This window comes from Hippoglossus hippoglossus, chromosome 7 (genome assembly GCF_009819705.1).
Source record: "Hippoglossus hippoglossus isolate fHipHip1 chromosome 7, fHipHip1.pri, whole genome shotgun sequence".
Lineage (NCBI taxonomy): Eukaryota > Metazoa > Chordata > Actinopteri > Pleuronectiformes > Pleuronectidae > Hippoglossus > Hippoglossus hippoglossus.
Genome location: NC_047157.1, coordinates 15,361,082 through 15,380,035, shown reverse-complemented (window position 1 = coordinate 15,380,035; position 18,954 = coordinate 15,361,082). Strand labels below are relative to the sequence as shown.

At 43.4% G+C, this 18,954-nt stretch overlaps 1 protein-coding gene across 1 annotated transcript in view; it reads left to right on the top strand.

Moving 5' to 3' along the window:
* Positions 1-18,954, top strand: part of arhgef25a (Rho guanine nucleotide exchange factor (GEF) 25a) — a 46,831-nt gene that overhangs the window by 18,633 nt on the left and 9,244 nt on the right. The window contains 4 exon segments of the mRNA XM_034590605.1: positions 13,392-13,565; positions 13,568-13,698; positions 14,003-14,113; positions 17,553-17,677. Coding sequence (XP_034446496.1) covers positions 13,392-13,565; positions 13,568-13,698; positions 14,003-14,113; positions 17,553-17,677 — 541 coding nt within the window.

Genomic DNA, 18,954 nt, shown 5'->3' with positions numbered 1-18,954 from the left:
ACTCAGGAAAAACCTCTGCAAAAAGTCCCCTAAACCACATTTAAATGAACAAGATCCCGATTTTTATTGGGTTCAGCATCTAAGAAATGAGAAATTATCAAATATAAGATCTTGCAATGTTAAGGGAAGTGAAACAAATTCCCTGTTCCTGGGGTCATACCAAATTCCAAACATTTTCACGGAACTTGGTTCAGTTGATTTTGCATCATCCAGCTAACAAACAAACATACAAACAAACCAACAAGCAAATGGAAAGGGGTGAAAACATACAACTCTGATGCGGTTAATTATTCCCATCATTGTTTAATCTACCGAAACAATAAATCAATTTCTTGTTTGGTCATAAAATATAAAAAAATAATGAAAAATTACATCTTATAGATTTTTTGGACTGACCCACAGTCCAGAACCTTCACGGTTTATTTATCAAGTATCACATGAAAAGCAGCAACTTCTCAGAACTAAATCAGATGAATTGATTATCAAAACCCACTAATGGATCAATCGTTCCACCCTGTAACTGAACTGTGTGACTTTGTAAAGTATTTTTTGTATCCGCTCCTCATGCTTGTTGGCTGGTTCACTGTGTTCAGCAGAAGACACGGCTCATTTGCAGTTTCCAGCCAATTTAGAAGAAAATACTTCATCATAGTCGGGGAAATTATTTTTGTCCACTTGCCCTCCATTTCAGACTCTGAGGGCTGGATGAGTTACAGCCCCTTCACGTGGGAGGGTTCAGCGTCCCTCTTGCTCAAGGGCACTTTAGCAGTGTGGTTGTTGTTGAGTTTTTTTTTTAGACACATAGGAACATGATCCTCAAGGGTTTCCTCGGCTAACCTGTGACCCTATGACCTGCATGCATTTAGATTACAACTGGAGTTCACTTTTGACAGAAAGCAGCACTCTTGGCAAATGCTGGGGGAAAATTGCCTTGACCAGTTTGTCTTTTTATGTCTCAGCGGGAGCAACCTTCTTTGTCATCAGCTTATAAGGCAGAACTCAGACATTATGGAAAAAGCAACAAAAATAGCTGAAATTGAAGGTATGCTGCTGCACTGCTGTGGGCCCGGCCTTGTGCTCGGCAGTCTGAGATATTTATAAACGCTGCACCCCGGCCCACCCTGCACCTCGTCATCTCCTCCTGACCTCCCACCCAACCCCCCGTCTCCTCTCTGCCGGGCAGCCGATCTCCTCCGCATTGTTTCTCCCTCACTCATACACGGGAGATAAGGACGCAGATAAATGAAGCGAGAGAGAGAGAGAGAGAAGCCGAGTGCGCTCACTCAGCGACCCAGTGCTCCCAGTCTCCCGGCTGGATGGGGAAATCAGCCGGTCTGAATTTCGGGTTGAATGTTGCATGATTTGCTGGCTTTGGAATGTGAACACCAAGTGGAGCATTAAAATCATTCCTGGGGCATTCTCATTTTCTCTCTCTCACCTCCTCTTCCCTGAGTTCGTCTCCAACTTCTCTCTCTCTCTCTGTCTCTCTCTCTGTCTCTCAGACTGGTCGGCATAAGGCCAGTCAGCCGATTATTAATTATATCTTCTCCCCTTTTCACTATTTTCACCATCTCCCTTTCCTCACAGTTCATTCTCCTTTCCTTTTTGCTCCACTAGCATGGCCTTGCCCTGACATATTTCCAGGGCTCCAGTGCACTTCTCTTCCTCTCTCTTTTCTCTCTCTCTTCCTTAGGCCTCTGTTTGTAAATGTGCAGAGGAGAAGAATGAGGGAACAAATTATGAAACACAGGAGTGCATTCCATACCTTGTTTAGAAAGAATTCTCCAACAGCGCAGAGGGGGAGAGGAGCCACTTCCCCCTGCGAGTCTACCCCCACTTTCAGGCCATATGGGTCTTTTTACGTCGGTGGTCTTTAGGAGTATCTGTTACATTTGTTCTGACCACACTGAAGCTTGGATATTAGTCTTAGTGTCCCACTCACTCCTCATTATGTTCAATCAAAAAGCTCCAATGCTGCTGTAATGAGGTGTGATTGAGTGCAGAGCAAAACGTGTTGACTCTGGTGGAGGAAACTTAAAACCACTAGACAAATATATGAGTAAAAGTAAAAAGTACCACAAGAACTTTTCTACTCGAGTAAAAGTAGGTGAGTACTTGCTTTTTAATATACTTAATCTATTAAAAGCAATTGGCAAATGTAGCTTATTCGCTTCGCTTTATCGTTATGAGTGAGTGCTGCTGCTGCAGGGGGCGGAGTCCAATGTTACCTGCCCACCCTGATTGGACAGTGGACCAATTCCCTCTCGTTATTGATTACTTTTGAAAATATATAAAATCATGTTCCATGTTCCACGTTCCACGTTATCTTATGTGATTTACTTACATTTATATCTCTGCCTTGTTGTACATTCAGTTTGAATGGTATATATTTTTAATTATATAATATAGGTCATTTTATTTTAGGTTTAGGAACAACAGATGAAAATAAGCTTATTTAGTTAACTCTTGTAACACAATGCATTGTGAAAATCTATAAAAATCTATAAAATATATCTACTTAAGTACAGACACATGAAAAATGTTCTCAATGTACTTTGTTATACTCGCCCACTGCTTTTTACTCAGAACATCTTTTTTCATCCAGTCAGACAGGAGCATGCTCACTGCAGGTCTCAGCAACAGGTTTACTACAACGTCAACGTCCTTCAGACTAGACACTGATTCTGGATCGTCTCCCTCAGCGATCCTCCTCAGAGAATTCTTGATAAAGGCCTTTGCTGAGAAACTTTCCATAACAGTGCTCTAAGCAAAGCAAACAATGGAAAGTGACAATATTGAGGTCAATGCAGAGTTGTGCTGATGAAGTGAGTTTGCTGCTTTCTCTGCAAGTCGACCCTGAGGAACAACTGCCTGTTGCCTCTGGAGAGGTTTCCTCGTTCTTAATCAAATCTTCAGTTCAGACAGTGGACACATGAGGCCTCTACCAGTTTGTTAGTGGTACAGTATATGTTAAAGGAAGCTATAAAGGCTTTGGTTCCACTGTCTAATAATAGAACATCAGTATAGAGTGTTGTTGCCCTGTTGACTTCTGACCTAAATTGCGTCTCTTGTTCATCTCTGTGATCAGACGACAGTTGAACAAAGTCATGGTTCATCAGCTGCACAGTATCTTAAGTATGAGTAAATCATAGTGACTTCTGGGTGTGAAACACAACTCTTTTTCAAACTAACAAACCCTGTGACCTGTAGCTTCTTGGCTCTGTTCACTCCAACAAAAAATGGGTGTGTTGTGTGATAAAGAATTGGACCTGTTTTCCCCTTAATCGTCAACAGACGACATTGATTTCCAGCTATCAGTAGCAGATTGTTACCACACACAGCTCAGATAGAGCGTTGCAGCTGAGGAATACAGCAAATGTCTTCTTCACTAAGTTACCGCATTTTCAAAAATACAGTACGTTATTGCAAATGATCATGCACTATACCCAAATAGTGCTAAGTAACTACCTGTCAAGATGTTTTTAACCCTAACCCTAACCCTTTAACTATAAAAATACAGCAAAGGTTAACAGTGCAGAGTGTTTCAAAGGACTTTGGAGGCCTCAGGCAGAAAGGGACCTGGGGGGGGGGGGGGGGCTATATCGTATCAAACCGAACACCCCCAATAATCCTCAAAGAAAGACATGATACCAAATATCACTCTAATCTTCAAATCACTTGTCTACTATCACCCCCCCCCCCCCACCTGTTCTTAAGTGTTTGTTTAAACACGATTTCATTGCCTGGTGCCTCCGTTGCAACACATGCAAAGTTGAACTCTGCCCAACTTCTGCCGTACGTAGCGTGAGAAACATGATGCGACAGAACTATTCACATATTCACATGTGTAGAAGCAGTCGTGGTGTGCAGTGTTAACGACACATACCAATGTCCCCGGTGTGATTCTATGTGGGAACCTGCGTTGTGCTGCATATTCTCTCTCTCTACATGTTCAGCATCTTCCCCGTTCAAATATGTAATTAACATCTTTGCAATCAATTTTATTTTATTCTTGTTCAACTGCTTGTCTTTATATAGCAGGAAAAAACATTACCTCAGCTATGATCATTTTAAAAGATCATTGCCCCAAGGCCATCCCAGAATATAGAGATGTGCTTCTGCTCTGAATGACACCGGCTGACAACTGACAAAAGAGGAAAAAACTCAGACTGCAACATTTATGCTTTTTCTATTGCTTTGCTTCAGTATCATCATTTAATTTGAACCTCTCTAGATCTGCTGTATCGTCAGCACTGTTCAATCTGTGGATGGATAAAAGGTGGACCAGCCCCAGGACTTTCTGTAACACGAATTCATTTTTACGTTTTAGCATTCATTAGTAAGCCACCGAATTAATGACCATATGGAGAGTTCTGGCTCCAATTTGATCTGAAATAGACAAAAGCCGACAGGTGCAGATGGTTTTCTTGAATTTGGAATTAGCTTTTTCAAAAGCACCATTTGTGTTCACATCATTGTTTTACAAATAACCAGAAGGCATGACACACATTTAGTGGAGTGTTACTGTACACACGGAAATATTCATGCAAATCTATGCAAATTATTACTGTGTGTGTGTGTGTGTGTGCCACAGAGCATATGTGCCTGTGCGTGTCCCTATGTGCAACGTGAGTTAATGCGTGTGTGCCCACATGTGTAGGTTGATTTCATGTCTTGCTGATATCTTTTGTGTGGCCGTCCCTTATTCTCTCTCCTTGTGGGTTTAGTTGCTATGGCAATGCGAGTGGGGAGAAGTGGAGAGCCGTGGAAAGGAATGAGAATATGTGTCTGGAAAGTCCATCAAGTCGGACTGAGAATCACTGTACTAACACATCTTTACATGCGCAGGTCAACACAGCGTGCCACATCTGAATGAGAAATTGCGCTTCACTTTTTGTTTACTTCTGAGGTTTCGACATGTGAAACTCCTTTGCTCAACTCAAATACACAACATATCAGGATGTGTTGAAAGCCGGGATGAGGAAGACATGTATATCGCGACCCTATGTTTGAGCGATTTGCATGCCAGAGGCTTCAAACGAATCCTACCCGCAGTTCACATCCGAGTTGTTTCGTTGTGTACAGTAGTCCTGGCTACGTGCGGTTCAGAGAAGTGACCTTGTGCACCAGCCAGCGTGAAAAACAGCGTGAGCACAGAACCCAGAGCTAAAAGTACCAGAGCTGTCAGGCAGACTGGGGCCAGGAGGAGAGGCTCCATGTCCCCACGGCCCAGCAGGCACCACGGCTCTGTCTGCAGCAGGCCCCCTCACTGGCACGGCCACAGCTGCCATATGGAATCACAATCGCTTTTAATTTGCTCTGTGTTCTCAGCCACCTCTGGCTTAATGGCAGCTTTGTTTACCCTTCATCACAAGTGTTAGTCTCTCTCTCTCTCTCTCTCTCTCTCTCTCTCTCTCTCTCTCTCTCTCTCTCTCTCTCTCTCTCTTCCTTTAGAGAGAGCGAGAGTGTTTGTGCATATGTGTGTGCCCAGATAATCATACAGTGCTTGCTGCTGCCTGCTGCTAAAGAGGCTGTAAATGTAGTGTTGATCATCACTATAATGATCTGGGCCCACACCGTGGCAACATAAACTTTGGAGGGCAGAGTATTTCTACACTGTGGAAGTGATTCAGGCTGATCTGCAACCTTCATGTGAAATGATCTTAAGTGAGTATGGTTCAATCTGTTGTGCAGTGTACCCCACAGGATGTGGCTCGAGCTGGTCTTCCACCGACCAGACGGTCTTTGGTTCCTCCAGTCTCCATGCCGAAGTGTCCTTGGGCAAGACACTGAACCCTAAATGTGCCGACAGTGTTTGGCTGATAGAAAAGTGTTTTGTATAGAAGCGCTGTATGAATGTGTGTGTGAATGAGACTATATTGTAAAGGGCTTTCAGTGGTGGATAAGACTGGAAAAGCACTATACAAACACAGTAACTGAATAAAATCCAGTCCATTACCATTATCGGATTAACTTCCATCATCCACATCTCTATCAGATCAAGAGAAGCAAAGTAAACATTTTTTTCTGGACAAATTTAAGCTGAAATATCAGTGTTAAGCTCATCCACTGTTTCTGAAAGTTGCTTTTACAAAGAAATGAACTTGTGTGTGGTACTCAGCACTGCATAGTTTGGCACTAGTAATGCAGTCAAAATCACATTCTGACCAAATTTAAATATTAATGAATTTATAACATTGACATATTGTACTTCTATCAAAATATATGTGGTCTGAATTCTTTCCCTTGATATTTCCCTTATTTTAAATTTTCTTTCTTCCATAGTTTTTTTGGGAGAGACCAAAGTTTAATAACGTTTTGGATTGGGCTTGAGACTTAAAGCTTAAATTACAAACTTGATACTGGATTTTGGGGTAATTACCAGGCAGGGAACTTTCTAATGACAGACACTTAAAATTACATTCTGAAACACATTGTAGGATGTGGTTTTCTAAGGCCTCTATAGGATACCCAAGTGTCTGCTGCTTTGAATTTGACCACTATTAGTGGCTATAGAACTTTCCATTCTCCTGTTGATCCCGTTAATATCTCGGTGTGAGTGTAAAATGGTCCAAGCTGGAACCTTAATCCCTTGAAATTGAAACAGTAATTCAGGCAGGGAATTTGACTCCAACTGAGGCCACTCTATTCACGCAAACCAGCAGACCAGCAGAACTTTGCAGGCTAACCCTACATGATGTTGCAATATGAACCAGACTACTTATATACATTTGGCCAGTGTGTTCGTCTGGTAGGAAAGTTATTCATATTACAATATACAAACATTGTTACAGGTTTAATTACTTTAATTGCCTAGCCTAAAACAGAATGAGGGACAGAGTTATGTTCAAATGATCCAATCAAGCATCAAGGATATTCAAATTATGAAAGAAACGTCCCTCAAACCTTTACTAAAACATCATGAGCTACAACAAAGTAACTCATGTTTTTGACTGAACCTGGTACTGATGAACCTGACACTTTATTATTTGTGCTTTTACTTAAGTAAAATATTTGAGTACTTCCTCCACCTCTGCTAAGCTTCTTGCTATACTGTCCCTGGTCAGGTTGACTGGTTACGACATGGCCAAAACAACCCTCAGGCCACCAGGAAATATCCTGGTGCACCCAACTGGCTCTCCATCGGTGTGTGTGTGTGTATATTTATTCATATTTGTGCATTTGGTTCCCGGGAGCTTACACTAAGGGGAATAACGGCTGATGGTTCGAGGAACTTAGCTGGTTTCTCTCTCTCTCTGAATGGTTCTGGAGGAATGTCTGGAGTTTTCAGACCCACTAACCACAAACATGGTCTCACATTGTCAAGAGCCAGCAGCAGCAGCAGTTGCAGCAGCAGCAGCTGGAGGAAGAAGCAGGGTCTGTGGTGAGATTGCAGTCGCCCACTCATGCGGATGGACTGCTTTAGATGATTCAGATGCACGGTCGATGCTGGAGGAATGAATGAAACCTCATTTGGGATGGTGGGAACAAAGTCTATCAACAGGAAAGCAGCGAGTGTGATGTAAAAGCACAACCTTCACCATTTGAAATGCATCTCCACACATGCTGACCTGATTTTGACCTTCAGTCAGCGGCACGAGTGGAGTTTTAGATCTATCACTCAGGAGAAATGTGGAAATTAACTCTTTCACATTGTTCCACAGACAATAGGATTAATGGTAGCATCGTCTATTCATGTTTTTGTGTGAGTGACATCGCCTCTGATGCTTTAATCTGATGGAAAACGTGCCACAGAGTCGGGCAGTGAGGGCTGACGGCGGGAGACCCCCCCCTGATGACTTGTTTGTGTCACTTGATTCTCGTACTACGTATTGGAACCACGGCTGTGTGTGCATGTGTGTCCGGGTCAGTAGGAGGACAGGAAATCTCTGTGTGACTGCAGTGTGTCGCTGCCAAAGTTATTGCACACTCTCACAGGACCCACACATATTAAAAGGATGAGAGCAATTGTTGCTGTTGCATATGCCTTTGCATAAGATAAGAAATTAGTATTTAAAGGGTAGTTTGTGTCTGATTCGTCTGCCTTCCCTTCTTCTCCTTTACTCTCGCTCTAGGTTTTAGCTTCCTTCTGGCTGCCATTTGTCTGCCTTCTTCCTGTTTTACCTTCATTCATTGCTCACTTTAAAATCATGAATAATCCCCAGCTCTCAGGTCCATCTACCCATCTTGCATCCCTCTCCCTTATTATGCTGTTCATTATAATACAAATTCATATTCACTGGAAAAACACGTCAGCTTGATAATTGCTGAGGATTATTCAGGCAGTGGGCTCATTTGCTTAAGCTGTGTACTGTCAAGAGGAGAAGAGAGGAGAGGAGAGGAGAGGAGAAGAGAGGAGAGGAGAGGAGAGATCTTCCTATTATGTTTTTCTTATGCTAGATCATCAGGAGTCGAAAAAGGTGACAAATTTGACAAAAAAAGGTAGCTATAATTGGGACCACAATTTGTCAAATGCCACCTTTAAAGTGTGAAGTTGTAGTCAATTACATCATGAGGTTATAACACCCTCTAAATAATGTAATCTTACTGTTACCAAAGTAATGTGAGTGGGATATATTTCAAACCTATTCTGACCTTTTTCAGCTTTTTTTTAAAAACGGAAACAAATTTGCATCCCTGTGGTGTGCAGCAGTTTTCTTTGCCAGTTTGGTTTTGCATGTCAAGCTTGTGCTGATCTCAGCAGCCCCCGGGAGCAGAGCTGGGCACTGCATCAGAGCAGGGCGCTGCGTGTCCTGATCCCGGGGCAGGACCCAGTCAAAGTCTTAAAAAACCAAGCTGCAGTGTAGAGAGCGATGCAGAGGGAGAGAGAGGGTTAGAGTGCAAAAGAGGGTGGCGGAGTTTAAGAGGAAGAGTCAAGACGAAGCGGAAAGGAAGAGGGAAGACATGAGGATGAAGTATAATGAGAGAAAATACTGAGATATGAGACAAAAGGTCAGGAGTTTAAAAAGGTCTAAAGATTGTTTCTTCAGCTCAAAAGAATAAAAGGAGATTATTAAAGATTATATAGTAAAAGATTATTATAAAATACTCCTATAAAAGTTCATGGGAGGACAGTAAGAGGGTTTCCGGTCATATGTTTCAGGTACTAAGTGCCTCATTGTCTACCAGGTCTTTCAGTCTGCACATCTGAGTGCCTGAGTGCAGCCCAGGTCCTGCTGGTTGATGGGAAGAGTGTCCATTTCCTCTGAGTGGGTGAAATGTAATATTCAAGTAGAGCTGGGGCTGAAGAGCATTTAAGGTAGAAGGGCAACGAACCAACGAGAGGATAGAGAAGGTAAGAGTTGTTAGCCACGATGCAGGTGGGCGTCTGGTGCCTGTAGGTCAACTGTCACACTCTCTGACAACCCCAGTTTTTACCTTCAAGGATGCCGGCCTTGATGGGCAGCTCCAGGAGTCTCTCAGACTCAGCTGGACGTTTGACATGTTTGGCACTGCGGTGACCAGCAGGCTGCGTGCTTCTGATGTGCTGTGCGCTGTTTGCTCTGACAGAAGGGCGACACTGGAGGCCTGGATCACAGGTGAACAGTCGGTGGCAACCCATCTGGACTGCAGCCCTGGAGAAAATGTGCATGTGGCATTGCAAGTGTGTGTGTGTGTGTGTATGTGTCCCGAGAGGCTGTGGAATTGACAGAGGGCTCCAGAGTGGAGCGGCTGTGAACAAGTTTGCTCCATTACAGCCAACGCTTTTAGCCTGATTTGTCAGCTCAGCAGCTCTCACTTATCCGCTGATCAATAAAAGGAAGCTGGACCAAACTTCTTCGAAAAGGCCGACACTTAAAACACATCCATCCACTCACAAACTCCTGCTTCACCGCCGAGATTCTCCCTTATATTCTCTCCAGTTTTCTGCTGGACCTTCATGAGAACATCAGGCGACTTCCTTGTCCACATGACTGTGAGCCGTGTCACAGATTATTGGATAATTCAATTTAGTTGCAGACAAATTCAAAACTTTAGTAAACAGACACGGTTCGTTAACTCCGTGAAAAACAGGGAAATCAAATGATGTGGAGCTGCAAATATCAAGTTGATGCGTAAATTTTCAGAAAACTATTGTTTGTACAAGCAAAAATGTTTGATGTGTTGCTTCCTGCATCTCAGATGTGATGATCTTCTGCTTCTTACATAAGAAAATTGATTTATTTGGGACTTTTCGGGGCATTTTGCTTAATCAAGAAAATAATAGTTACTTGCTGCCCCTAATTTCATTCGATCAGACAAGGAGTCAAAAGTTTGATTTACTACAAAAGAAGTTGCTGATTATTAGTAAAACAGCTGAAAGAAAAAAGATGATCGATCGTGTGTTATCTATTCACATCATGAGCAGACAGAGAGCAGATGTACCTCTGCCAAGGCCCAACGGCCCCCCTTATGAATCCACGTTTAAACATGTCAGATTTTTTGTTATTCTCTGAGAAATCAACGAAAATGCCCTCACAGGGTTAACGGAGGAGGAAAAAAATCCTGGATGTGCCCACTTATCAAGATCTGCTCCAAAATGTAAGGTCATTTTTCCCTGACACATTCCACATCACTCCACCAAGTCTCGTGATAATCTGTCCAGCGGTTTTTGCGTAATCCTGCTGACTAACAGACAAACGCTGATGTGAACAGCATCAAGAAAAAGTCTGAAACTTCTTTTCAGCAGAACCCACTCATCCACCCCAGCAGCCGTGAGTTTGTCACTGATCACCACTGATCCTGTTGCTGCACCTTCAACTGTTAATGATAACAACCACACTAACCAATCACATTAACTGAATCAGCCCAGGGAATCGTTTCTTCTCAGTGCCATTATGGAGACGGATGTCACTGGGCTCTATCAGCACACAGCGAGACGAGAGTTTCCTTGGTGTAGGTGTGAAATTACATCAATTCCTCTCATCTTGTGGTGTGTGGGGGGGAGCAAATTTGCCCTAAGGGTACGCTCATCATCTCCCCTTGTGCTTTAATTTCCCTCGCTGTCACTGGGAAAAAAACAGGTCTGTTATATATTTCGCTGTAATCACTTGCGTAAGGTTTTATAACAATACAGAGATTTAGGTTCTGTGGGTCAACAGGGAAACCGACCCATAAATACACAAGGATCAGATGTGAGAGCTGCCGGGTTGCCATGGAGACAGATGCTGATGTAATGATCCTCATTATAAACCCAGTAAATTATGTACACGCTGCATGTTGTAAATCTGTACATTTGACAGAGCCACTGTGTCATTCTGACACAGAGTTTCAAATCATGAAGCTACACTGCTGTCTCTGCTCATATTTAATTGCTTCTAGGCACAGAAAGGGTGTCAGCCTCTCTTTTTTTGTTGATAAGCCATCTCAGCTGATGTCTGGAGATGGTTAGGAGCAGTGTTGCTGGCTGTCTCTGCACTGTGACCTCCTTCAATCCTGGCCTGACTCAAACCTGAGCAGGGAACACTAAAGGAAACACAAACCCCTGGGTCTGGACCTTGTTAGAGGTCAGTGAAGCTGAGGACGGGGGGTTGCACACATATCACATGTGCTCAGAATCATTTTTACATCCTCTCCCCTTCTCTCTAACCAGGGACCCCTTAGGACACAGTGCAGGCGCTGCCTCAGGCTTTTTTTTACATCATGAGTCGTAAATACAATGACTTTCAGATGCTTTTTGATTTCCAGTTGTATTCTACAGCTACGACATTTCAAAAGAGCAAAGGGCTTGAACTGAGACTGCTGTTTCCCTGCTATGTCGTCTCACGGTCTGTGGACCCATCCAGTGTTTGTTTAAATTTCCGTCTATTCCCCGCAGGGTTTAGCCGTCTCCCTTCTTTGTACCCCTCTCTGTTCCTCATCTCTTCTCTCTGCTCGCCCCCCCCCAACTTGCCAGATCTCCTTACACTCTCCAGTCTTTCATGTGGATGGGGGTAGGTGGGCGGTGGAGAGGCGGATGGGGAAATTGGCCACCCTGGGATCAGACACATGCATGCATGATGCCTGTAAAATGTACAACGCGACAAGCCGGAGAAAGATTTCAGAGGAAGCGTCTGTGCTGGCGATGAACAGACAAGTTACAGGGTTTCTGTTTGTACTCTGAATCCACAAAATACACATTTTATCCAAATCTGTGAGCAGTGGACTCATGCACATGAGATTTATTGCTCTGAGGTTAACCCTCTCTCAAACAGTGCGGCTGAGGCTTGTGCAGGGGCCATTTTTTCACACAGTTCATTTGCATTGATCAGTGCGTGGAATCAAATGAGTAAAGTGTGGAAAAGCTCAATCTCTTAAGTATGAACACGGGAGGAGGGTTGTGAATGTATTTGGTCTTTGAAGTCGGGACACAAAATGGGCCATGCTGTGCTAGCGTGCCTCCTGCAGTCTGGGCATTACTGTGATAAGATCTTCCTCGATGGCTCACATAAGGAGCCCAGAAATGAGGTCAGTGTTGTCTTCTTATAAACAAATTCAGAGACTTAATAAAAATCTTTCTGGAAAGTGCATTTTTGGAAAAACTAAAGGCGAGTTATTTACTCTTTGATCTTTGATCTTTGAGAACTCAGAGAATTGCTGTGAAATCACTGCTGCATTTTGGTGAAGATCCACCACGGCAGTGAGTCTGAGCAGAGGAGAGTGTTTTTCCATCTGTAGGTGACTGGTGATCAGGGGTCAGAGGTCGGGTCTAGGGCAAGAAGATGGAGGGGAGGCATGACCTGCTCTCCAGACACGCAGCTCAGAGGAAGCTCTATCTCGGGCCTGAAGGAGGCAGGAGGAAGGGCGGCAGGATGGGAATGGAGGACAAGACAGAAAAAACAAACAGTCCCAAGCGAAGACCTTCCCTACACAGGATTAAAGTGGATGTCCGGTCCCAGTACCCCCCTCAGCTCACTTCCCATGTCCTCCTGACATCACAGTTTAGCAGCAGCAGTCGATCTGCAACGGGTCTGGAGTATTTTTCACATCCTGACCTCAGCTGTCTGCCTCGCATCAGAGCGTGCACCGGTCATGTGATTGGACGCACGGCTCAAATATGAAAGAAAAAAAAAAGTGGTCCGTCTGACATAAACAGAACAGTGTGTCTTTTAGTGGGGCTCACAGCTGCACAGCTGTGTTTGAGGAGGAAGGCTATTTATATATCCACACTTTGTTTTGATTTCTCTCTTTACGTCTTCTCTCCTGGTGGGTTGACACGTCTTGTGCCGTCAGTGCTCGATCACCTCTCACTGACCAACACTGAACAATGAATATTTTCTTTTTGCATTATTGTTTTTGTCCAAAGATTATTAGATTCATCAACTGAAGTTTGAATTTAAAGAATATGCGCTTTGACCCGTTAAACCCTTATTTTTAGTGTCTCCTTCTTCCACCAATAATCCTCTCTTTCTCTCTCTTTCTCTTCCCTCCAGACTCCTACTCAGCAGCGGGCAGCGAGGGCAGCATCTCCACCTCTGTGGCGTCCCTGCCCCCTCAGGCTTCGGGCAGCTCGGCCCCCAGCTCCCCGGGCTCCAGACGCTCTGTGAGCACCCTGAAGAAGTGGCTCACGAACCCCGTCCGCAAACTCAGCGCCGGGGCCACTGCCAAGGAGAGCGCCAGGTCCGCAAACTAGAAGGAAAATCTCCGTCTCTTCCATCCCAGAGCCACGGCCAGGACCTTGGCAACCCCCCGAGGCCTGATGACACCCTCACCATCCTGCCTGTCACCCACAGAGAACTGGTGAGAACTGAAGTCATGATGAGGATGCATTCTTTTTTATTTTGTTCTTGGTCACATGAACTTTGTGCTGTATGGTTCCGAAGCAAACAGGCTCTTAAATATATGATAAAAAATAACAGCAGCATTACTGGCTCAGCCTGCAGGAACCCATGTTCTGTGACTCACGTGCTCTCTTTTCATGTTCTGCAGCTTCCAGCGTGAGCGTGTTTCTGTTTGCCTGAATGCATGAGTGTACTCCACATATTTTGCATCATGATGATATTGTGTTGTTCTGACACTGTGGATGTATATGTGTGTGTTGCAGGAGTGGAAAGATGGCCTGGCCAGCCCTGAGGACCTGTCACCCGCTACACTGCAGTCCCCCAGCTACATAACTGACTCCCTCATTGGCTGCACATCCCTGCCAAACACTCAGGTCTGTTCACATGATATACTGTAAAACAACCACTGTCCAGCCTGTTGTATCAGTCACCACCTGATGTTATAATCACAAATTATAGAAATTACATGATTGAAGCATTGTGTTAATAGGGCGATTTCTCGATGCCACAAAATGTGAGTGTACCCGACTGTTTTTCTGAATCAAATTTGGCTTTAATGAGTTTTTTAATCCACTGCTGATTCATTCTAGTGAACAGTTTACTGTCTGTGAGAGGAGTAAAGCAGTTTTCTCTGTGAGGACCCGGCCTGGCAGGGCAATGACATCAGTTCTCTTTGTATCTATGGTCCCCCAGTCAGATCTGGAAATGACTAACTGTACTGCTGCTGGCCGAGCTCAACTATCAACTCAAACAAGCACACAGATGCACACAGGAGATCTCCGTTCTGTGGCCACACAAACACGCACACACACACACACACACACACACACACACACACACACACACACACACACACACACACACACACACACACACACACACAACAAGGCATGCAAAGATATGCTCACAATAGACGTACTGTAGCACACACATGTAACGGAGTCCAAATGAATCCAAGGCGCTCTGGGAGCAGATCAATGCGGCCGAGAACCAGAGGGTATAGTTTGACAGTGTCCCGTTTGATGCATGACTCACATTCAGCATGTTACAAAAGGACATGCCCGGAGATAAATAGGAAATAGCACGAAATGGCAGAGAAGATGAGAGATGACTCCGCTTCTGTGAAGTGAAAAACAATACTGTGTGTGCACACATGCGCTTTCATTTTTCCATCAAACACTCTGAGTCAGTCGCTCATGGCAAAGACGTGTCTCCAGTCAGAGGTTCCTTTTTGTTTGTGAGGTGAAAGTGAGGCAGAGACCGGGATTCGCTCGGGCAGCCGCAATATTGTATGAATCAGCAGAGCCTGAGTCCTTTCAATATGAAACAATATTGATATCTGAGCCTTTGAGCGCTTCGGAGTGTCTCCTGTTAGACACCAGTGCACTTAAATCCTAATTTCAGTCTCAACAACACATCAAAAGCCATTATTCGATTACATCATGGGGGGATGAGGTCAGCGCTGTTGTGTTTTTACTGCCAATCTCTTGCAGTGAGTGAGAGAGAGAGAGAGAGAGAGAGAGAGAGAGAGAGAGAGAGAGAGAGAGAGAGAGAGAGAGAGAGAGAGGGAGAGAGAGAGAGATTAAATTATGTAGGTCAGTCACCTCCAAGATGTGGTTTCTGTCTCTCTCTACTCCACATCCGTCACCGGCCACATGTCCAGTGTAATACTCATTGTTGTTTTTCATCTTGTCTTGTTGTCTCTAAAGTCGACCACAGAGGAGCTCAGTAAGTTTGGATTCAAGGTTTATTATTTCATGGTCAGTGGAAAGTTCTTGTGATTGTGTGTCAGCAGTCAACTGAGCTGTGGTGTCAAAAGGAAATCCAGAACCACAGATCATAGTACGAAAACAGTTTGGGTTAGGGTCATCTTGACCACCGGTAAACAAATAACTAAGGAACAATGCAATAAACTAAATTTGTGAAAACAACACACATAATATAATCTGATGTGAAATGTAAAAACTCAAATAGATGTAAAATTATAGAGTAAAAAATAATATAGTGACTTGAATATTGTGCTCGTACACAACTATAAACAACAATTTATCTGCAGTTGTTTGTTTATTTGTTTTAAATGTAAAATGCACATGAATTAACACGTCCAACATGTAAATGTGACAGATTTAGCCCTACAGGCTATTTTGCATTTGCAGTCCTTGAAAAGAAGAAAAACATACAAATTACATATAGGCATAAAATATATATTTATATAAAAAATAACAGAACACATACACAAACACTTAGCAAAAACAATGAATAACTGTATAACATATAAAACATGGGTTAGGGCACATAACACATCAACCCCATTAAAGATTTTCTGGTTATTTAGATTTTTAAGAAATCTAACTTCAAATTCCTCTCATCTAAAATATCACATTTTGAGAATAACTGAACTGTTGTTAGATTCTATTAATGATAATGATTAATGAAAAAAAATCTACTGTCAGCTTTTGATAAAGCTGTTTTCATTTTTTTTTCTGTTTGTGAGCTTCTGCATAGAAAAACAAAACTTTGAACAGAGGGAGAAGGGGGGGGGGGATTTTTCCTGTGGGCTTTGCCACTGCACATCTGGAAGTGATCAGGGAGCCAGGGAGACCTGTCAGCCAGGCTGGAGCACTCCGAGCAGGGCAAGACGAGCAGGGGGAGCGAGGGTCTTTATGGAGCCTCTCTGTCTCTCCCCCCACGCCCCTGTGTCTCCACTCAGCTTTGTCTCTTTCATTCTTTACTCTCTCTCTCTCACACACATCACTGTGACGGAAAGCTCACAACTCGAAGACACCGACACGTTTATCAGGGAAATGGCAGGTGAGCAAGTGGAAAGGAAAGTTCTGTCTATCTTTCCATTTGCCTAAATGTCCATCTGTCTATCCATCCATCTATTTATTTCTCCATCGGGCGGCCGCCTGCCAGGGTAGTCTGGGGGATTAGGTGAATGTCTGTGGTGGGTAAGCAGGTTTGTGTATGTGTTTAAGGTGGGGAGGTTCTGCTTGACTGGGACAATTGGACGTGGGGATTTAGGTGAAGACAGACGACTGCTCCTATAAGTTTACACGGTCAGGAGAGTGAAAGGCTAAAAAAGAAACTGCTCAAGGAATATGGTGAGAAATAGTGCATCTCATCATATAAGGACAAGTGTGGTTATGGTGACAGAGACTTTCAACTTAAGGGTCGTGAGCAGATGTATCCATTGAGTTTGTGATGATATCGGTCTGGGAGGGCTTTGTTGCAGCGCGCACAATGGCTATATTTGTGCCAGGACCCCCACAGGAAATGATATCAATTCCAGGAAAAAGCGTGAAAAGGAGGTCATGTTTATAACACATGAACACAATCGATTGGATCAGAGTAACCTTGGCTTTATCCTGCGTGCATTTCTATTTGCAGACATAAGGCAGTAATCCACTCAGGTGGCAAAACAAGGAAATATAGTTTATGAATTCACTTATAAATCAGAAATATAATGTAATATCCACTGGGCATGCTGTAATTGTATTCTTCTTAACTCCATCAGGAACCTTCAAATCTTTATTTGTCGTCTCCTATGTTGGTCCTTTTCACTCTTTGTTTTTTTTATCTTTCAATCTATCTCTCTCCATCCATCTGCGGCTGATGTGCACAGCACGGATCATTAACGGTGACAATCTGAATCTGATCTTCTTATCATTCAATCTCTGCTCCATGTCTCGCTCTGCTCTCACTGGTCACCTTGGAAACCTGCTTCACTATCATCTCTCTCGCTGCGCTTTACCTCCCCTTGCTTACTTCTTCTGGCGTGATCCATAACCCTGTCCGTCTCTGTCTCCTCAGGACACGCAGTCCACCAATGTTTTGCCGGACGACAGCGGCTCCGTGTTGATGGATGACACCTGCAGCCAGTGGTCGGCTGCTGCGGACACTGAGGAGGAGCGGAGAAGTGCCTTGGAGAAAAGCTTGTACGTGATTCATCAACGCAAACATGATCTTAATTCAACATGTTCGTGTTATCACATTCTTGCGTTGCTGCTGTGTAGAAATGTGTCAGTTATCATTTCATCTTATAACTAAGTCCTAAAAAGATTTACAGCCTGTTGCAGCACAAGCAGCAGGATGCATGTGGGCACAGTGGTGCTTAATGCAAACATCAGCGTGCTGACATGCTTAATGACAACCTCGACTGCAGTCTACTGACGGCTTACAGGAAAAATAAAGTTCTGAGACTAAAGGCTGCTTTTTAATAAGAATGGCACTTACAGAGCATCATGAAAACACATTTTAATTCACTAGAGCCGATTTTATTTGGATCTGCACCAAATTATACAAACTCACCAAACATGGCAGATTTTTTAAAATCAGGATCAATGAATTATTCTCTGAGAAATCAAGAAAAGTGTTGGAATCACTCACAATGTTAGAGAAGGTGAGAAAATCTGCCACCTGATCCGGATCCAAAATTCATTGGCTTCTTTCTTGGGTCATGCCCCACCCCTCCACAAAATTTCATGGAAATTAGGTTGAATAGTTTTTGCATGATCTTGCTAACTATTAAACAAGAAACAAACAAAGCATAACCCCCCTTGGTAAAGGCAATTATCCCCACATATCCGAGTTTTTTAAGAACAAGGACATTATTAAAAGTTAATATAGTAGTATAGAAGGTAGTTGCTGTTGTTTCCTGAAAGAGCTGTTAAAATCTTCATGACTGAAAATACTGTCAGATATAACTTTTACTGAAAAGAATATAAATTTATTATTTATTCTGCATATTTGCTGAATTGTTTGCTTGTCTAGACTAATTCAATCTTAACTCAGGGGTTGATTGACCTCCTGTGACTTTCAGCATCATCTCATGGTCTTCATCAGCTGAAGTTTCATACCGACTTCATATAAAGACAACTGAGAGCCACTTCCATGACAAATATAAACTGCATTTGTTGATCAGGACTGTGAGATGCTCTCCTCTGTTACATTTGACATTTGTTTGTTTGTTCCGCTTACCTCTTGTTTACTGAGAGGCTGCAGTGAACTGGATTTAGTTAGCTGGAAGTTTGCACTTAAAAACTGGCTGCGTTTCTCTGTAACTGTTACCAGACACACTCCTTTCCAGGATATACAAATTTACAGCTCTGTATCGGTGCCTTTCTGGAAAATTACTCAGAAACCGTGACTCGTAAAATGAAGTGCTACTGAGATTTTGCTAAGTAAACTCTAACACCGATCCTCCCTCATTTGT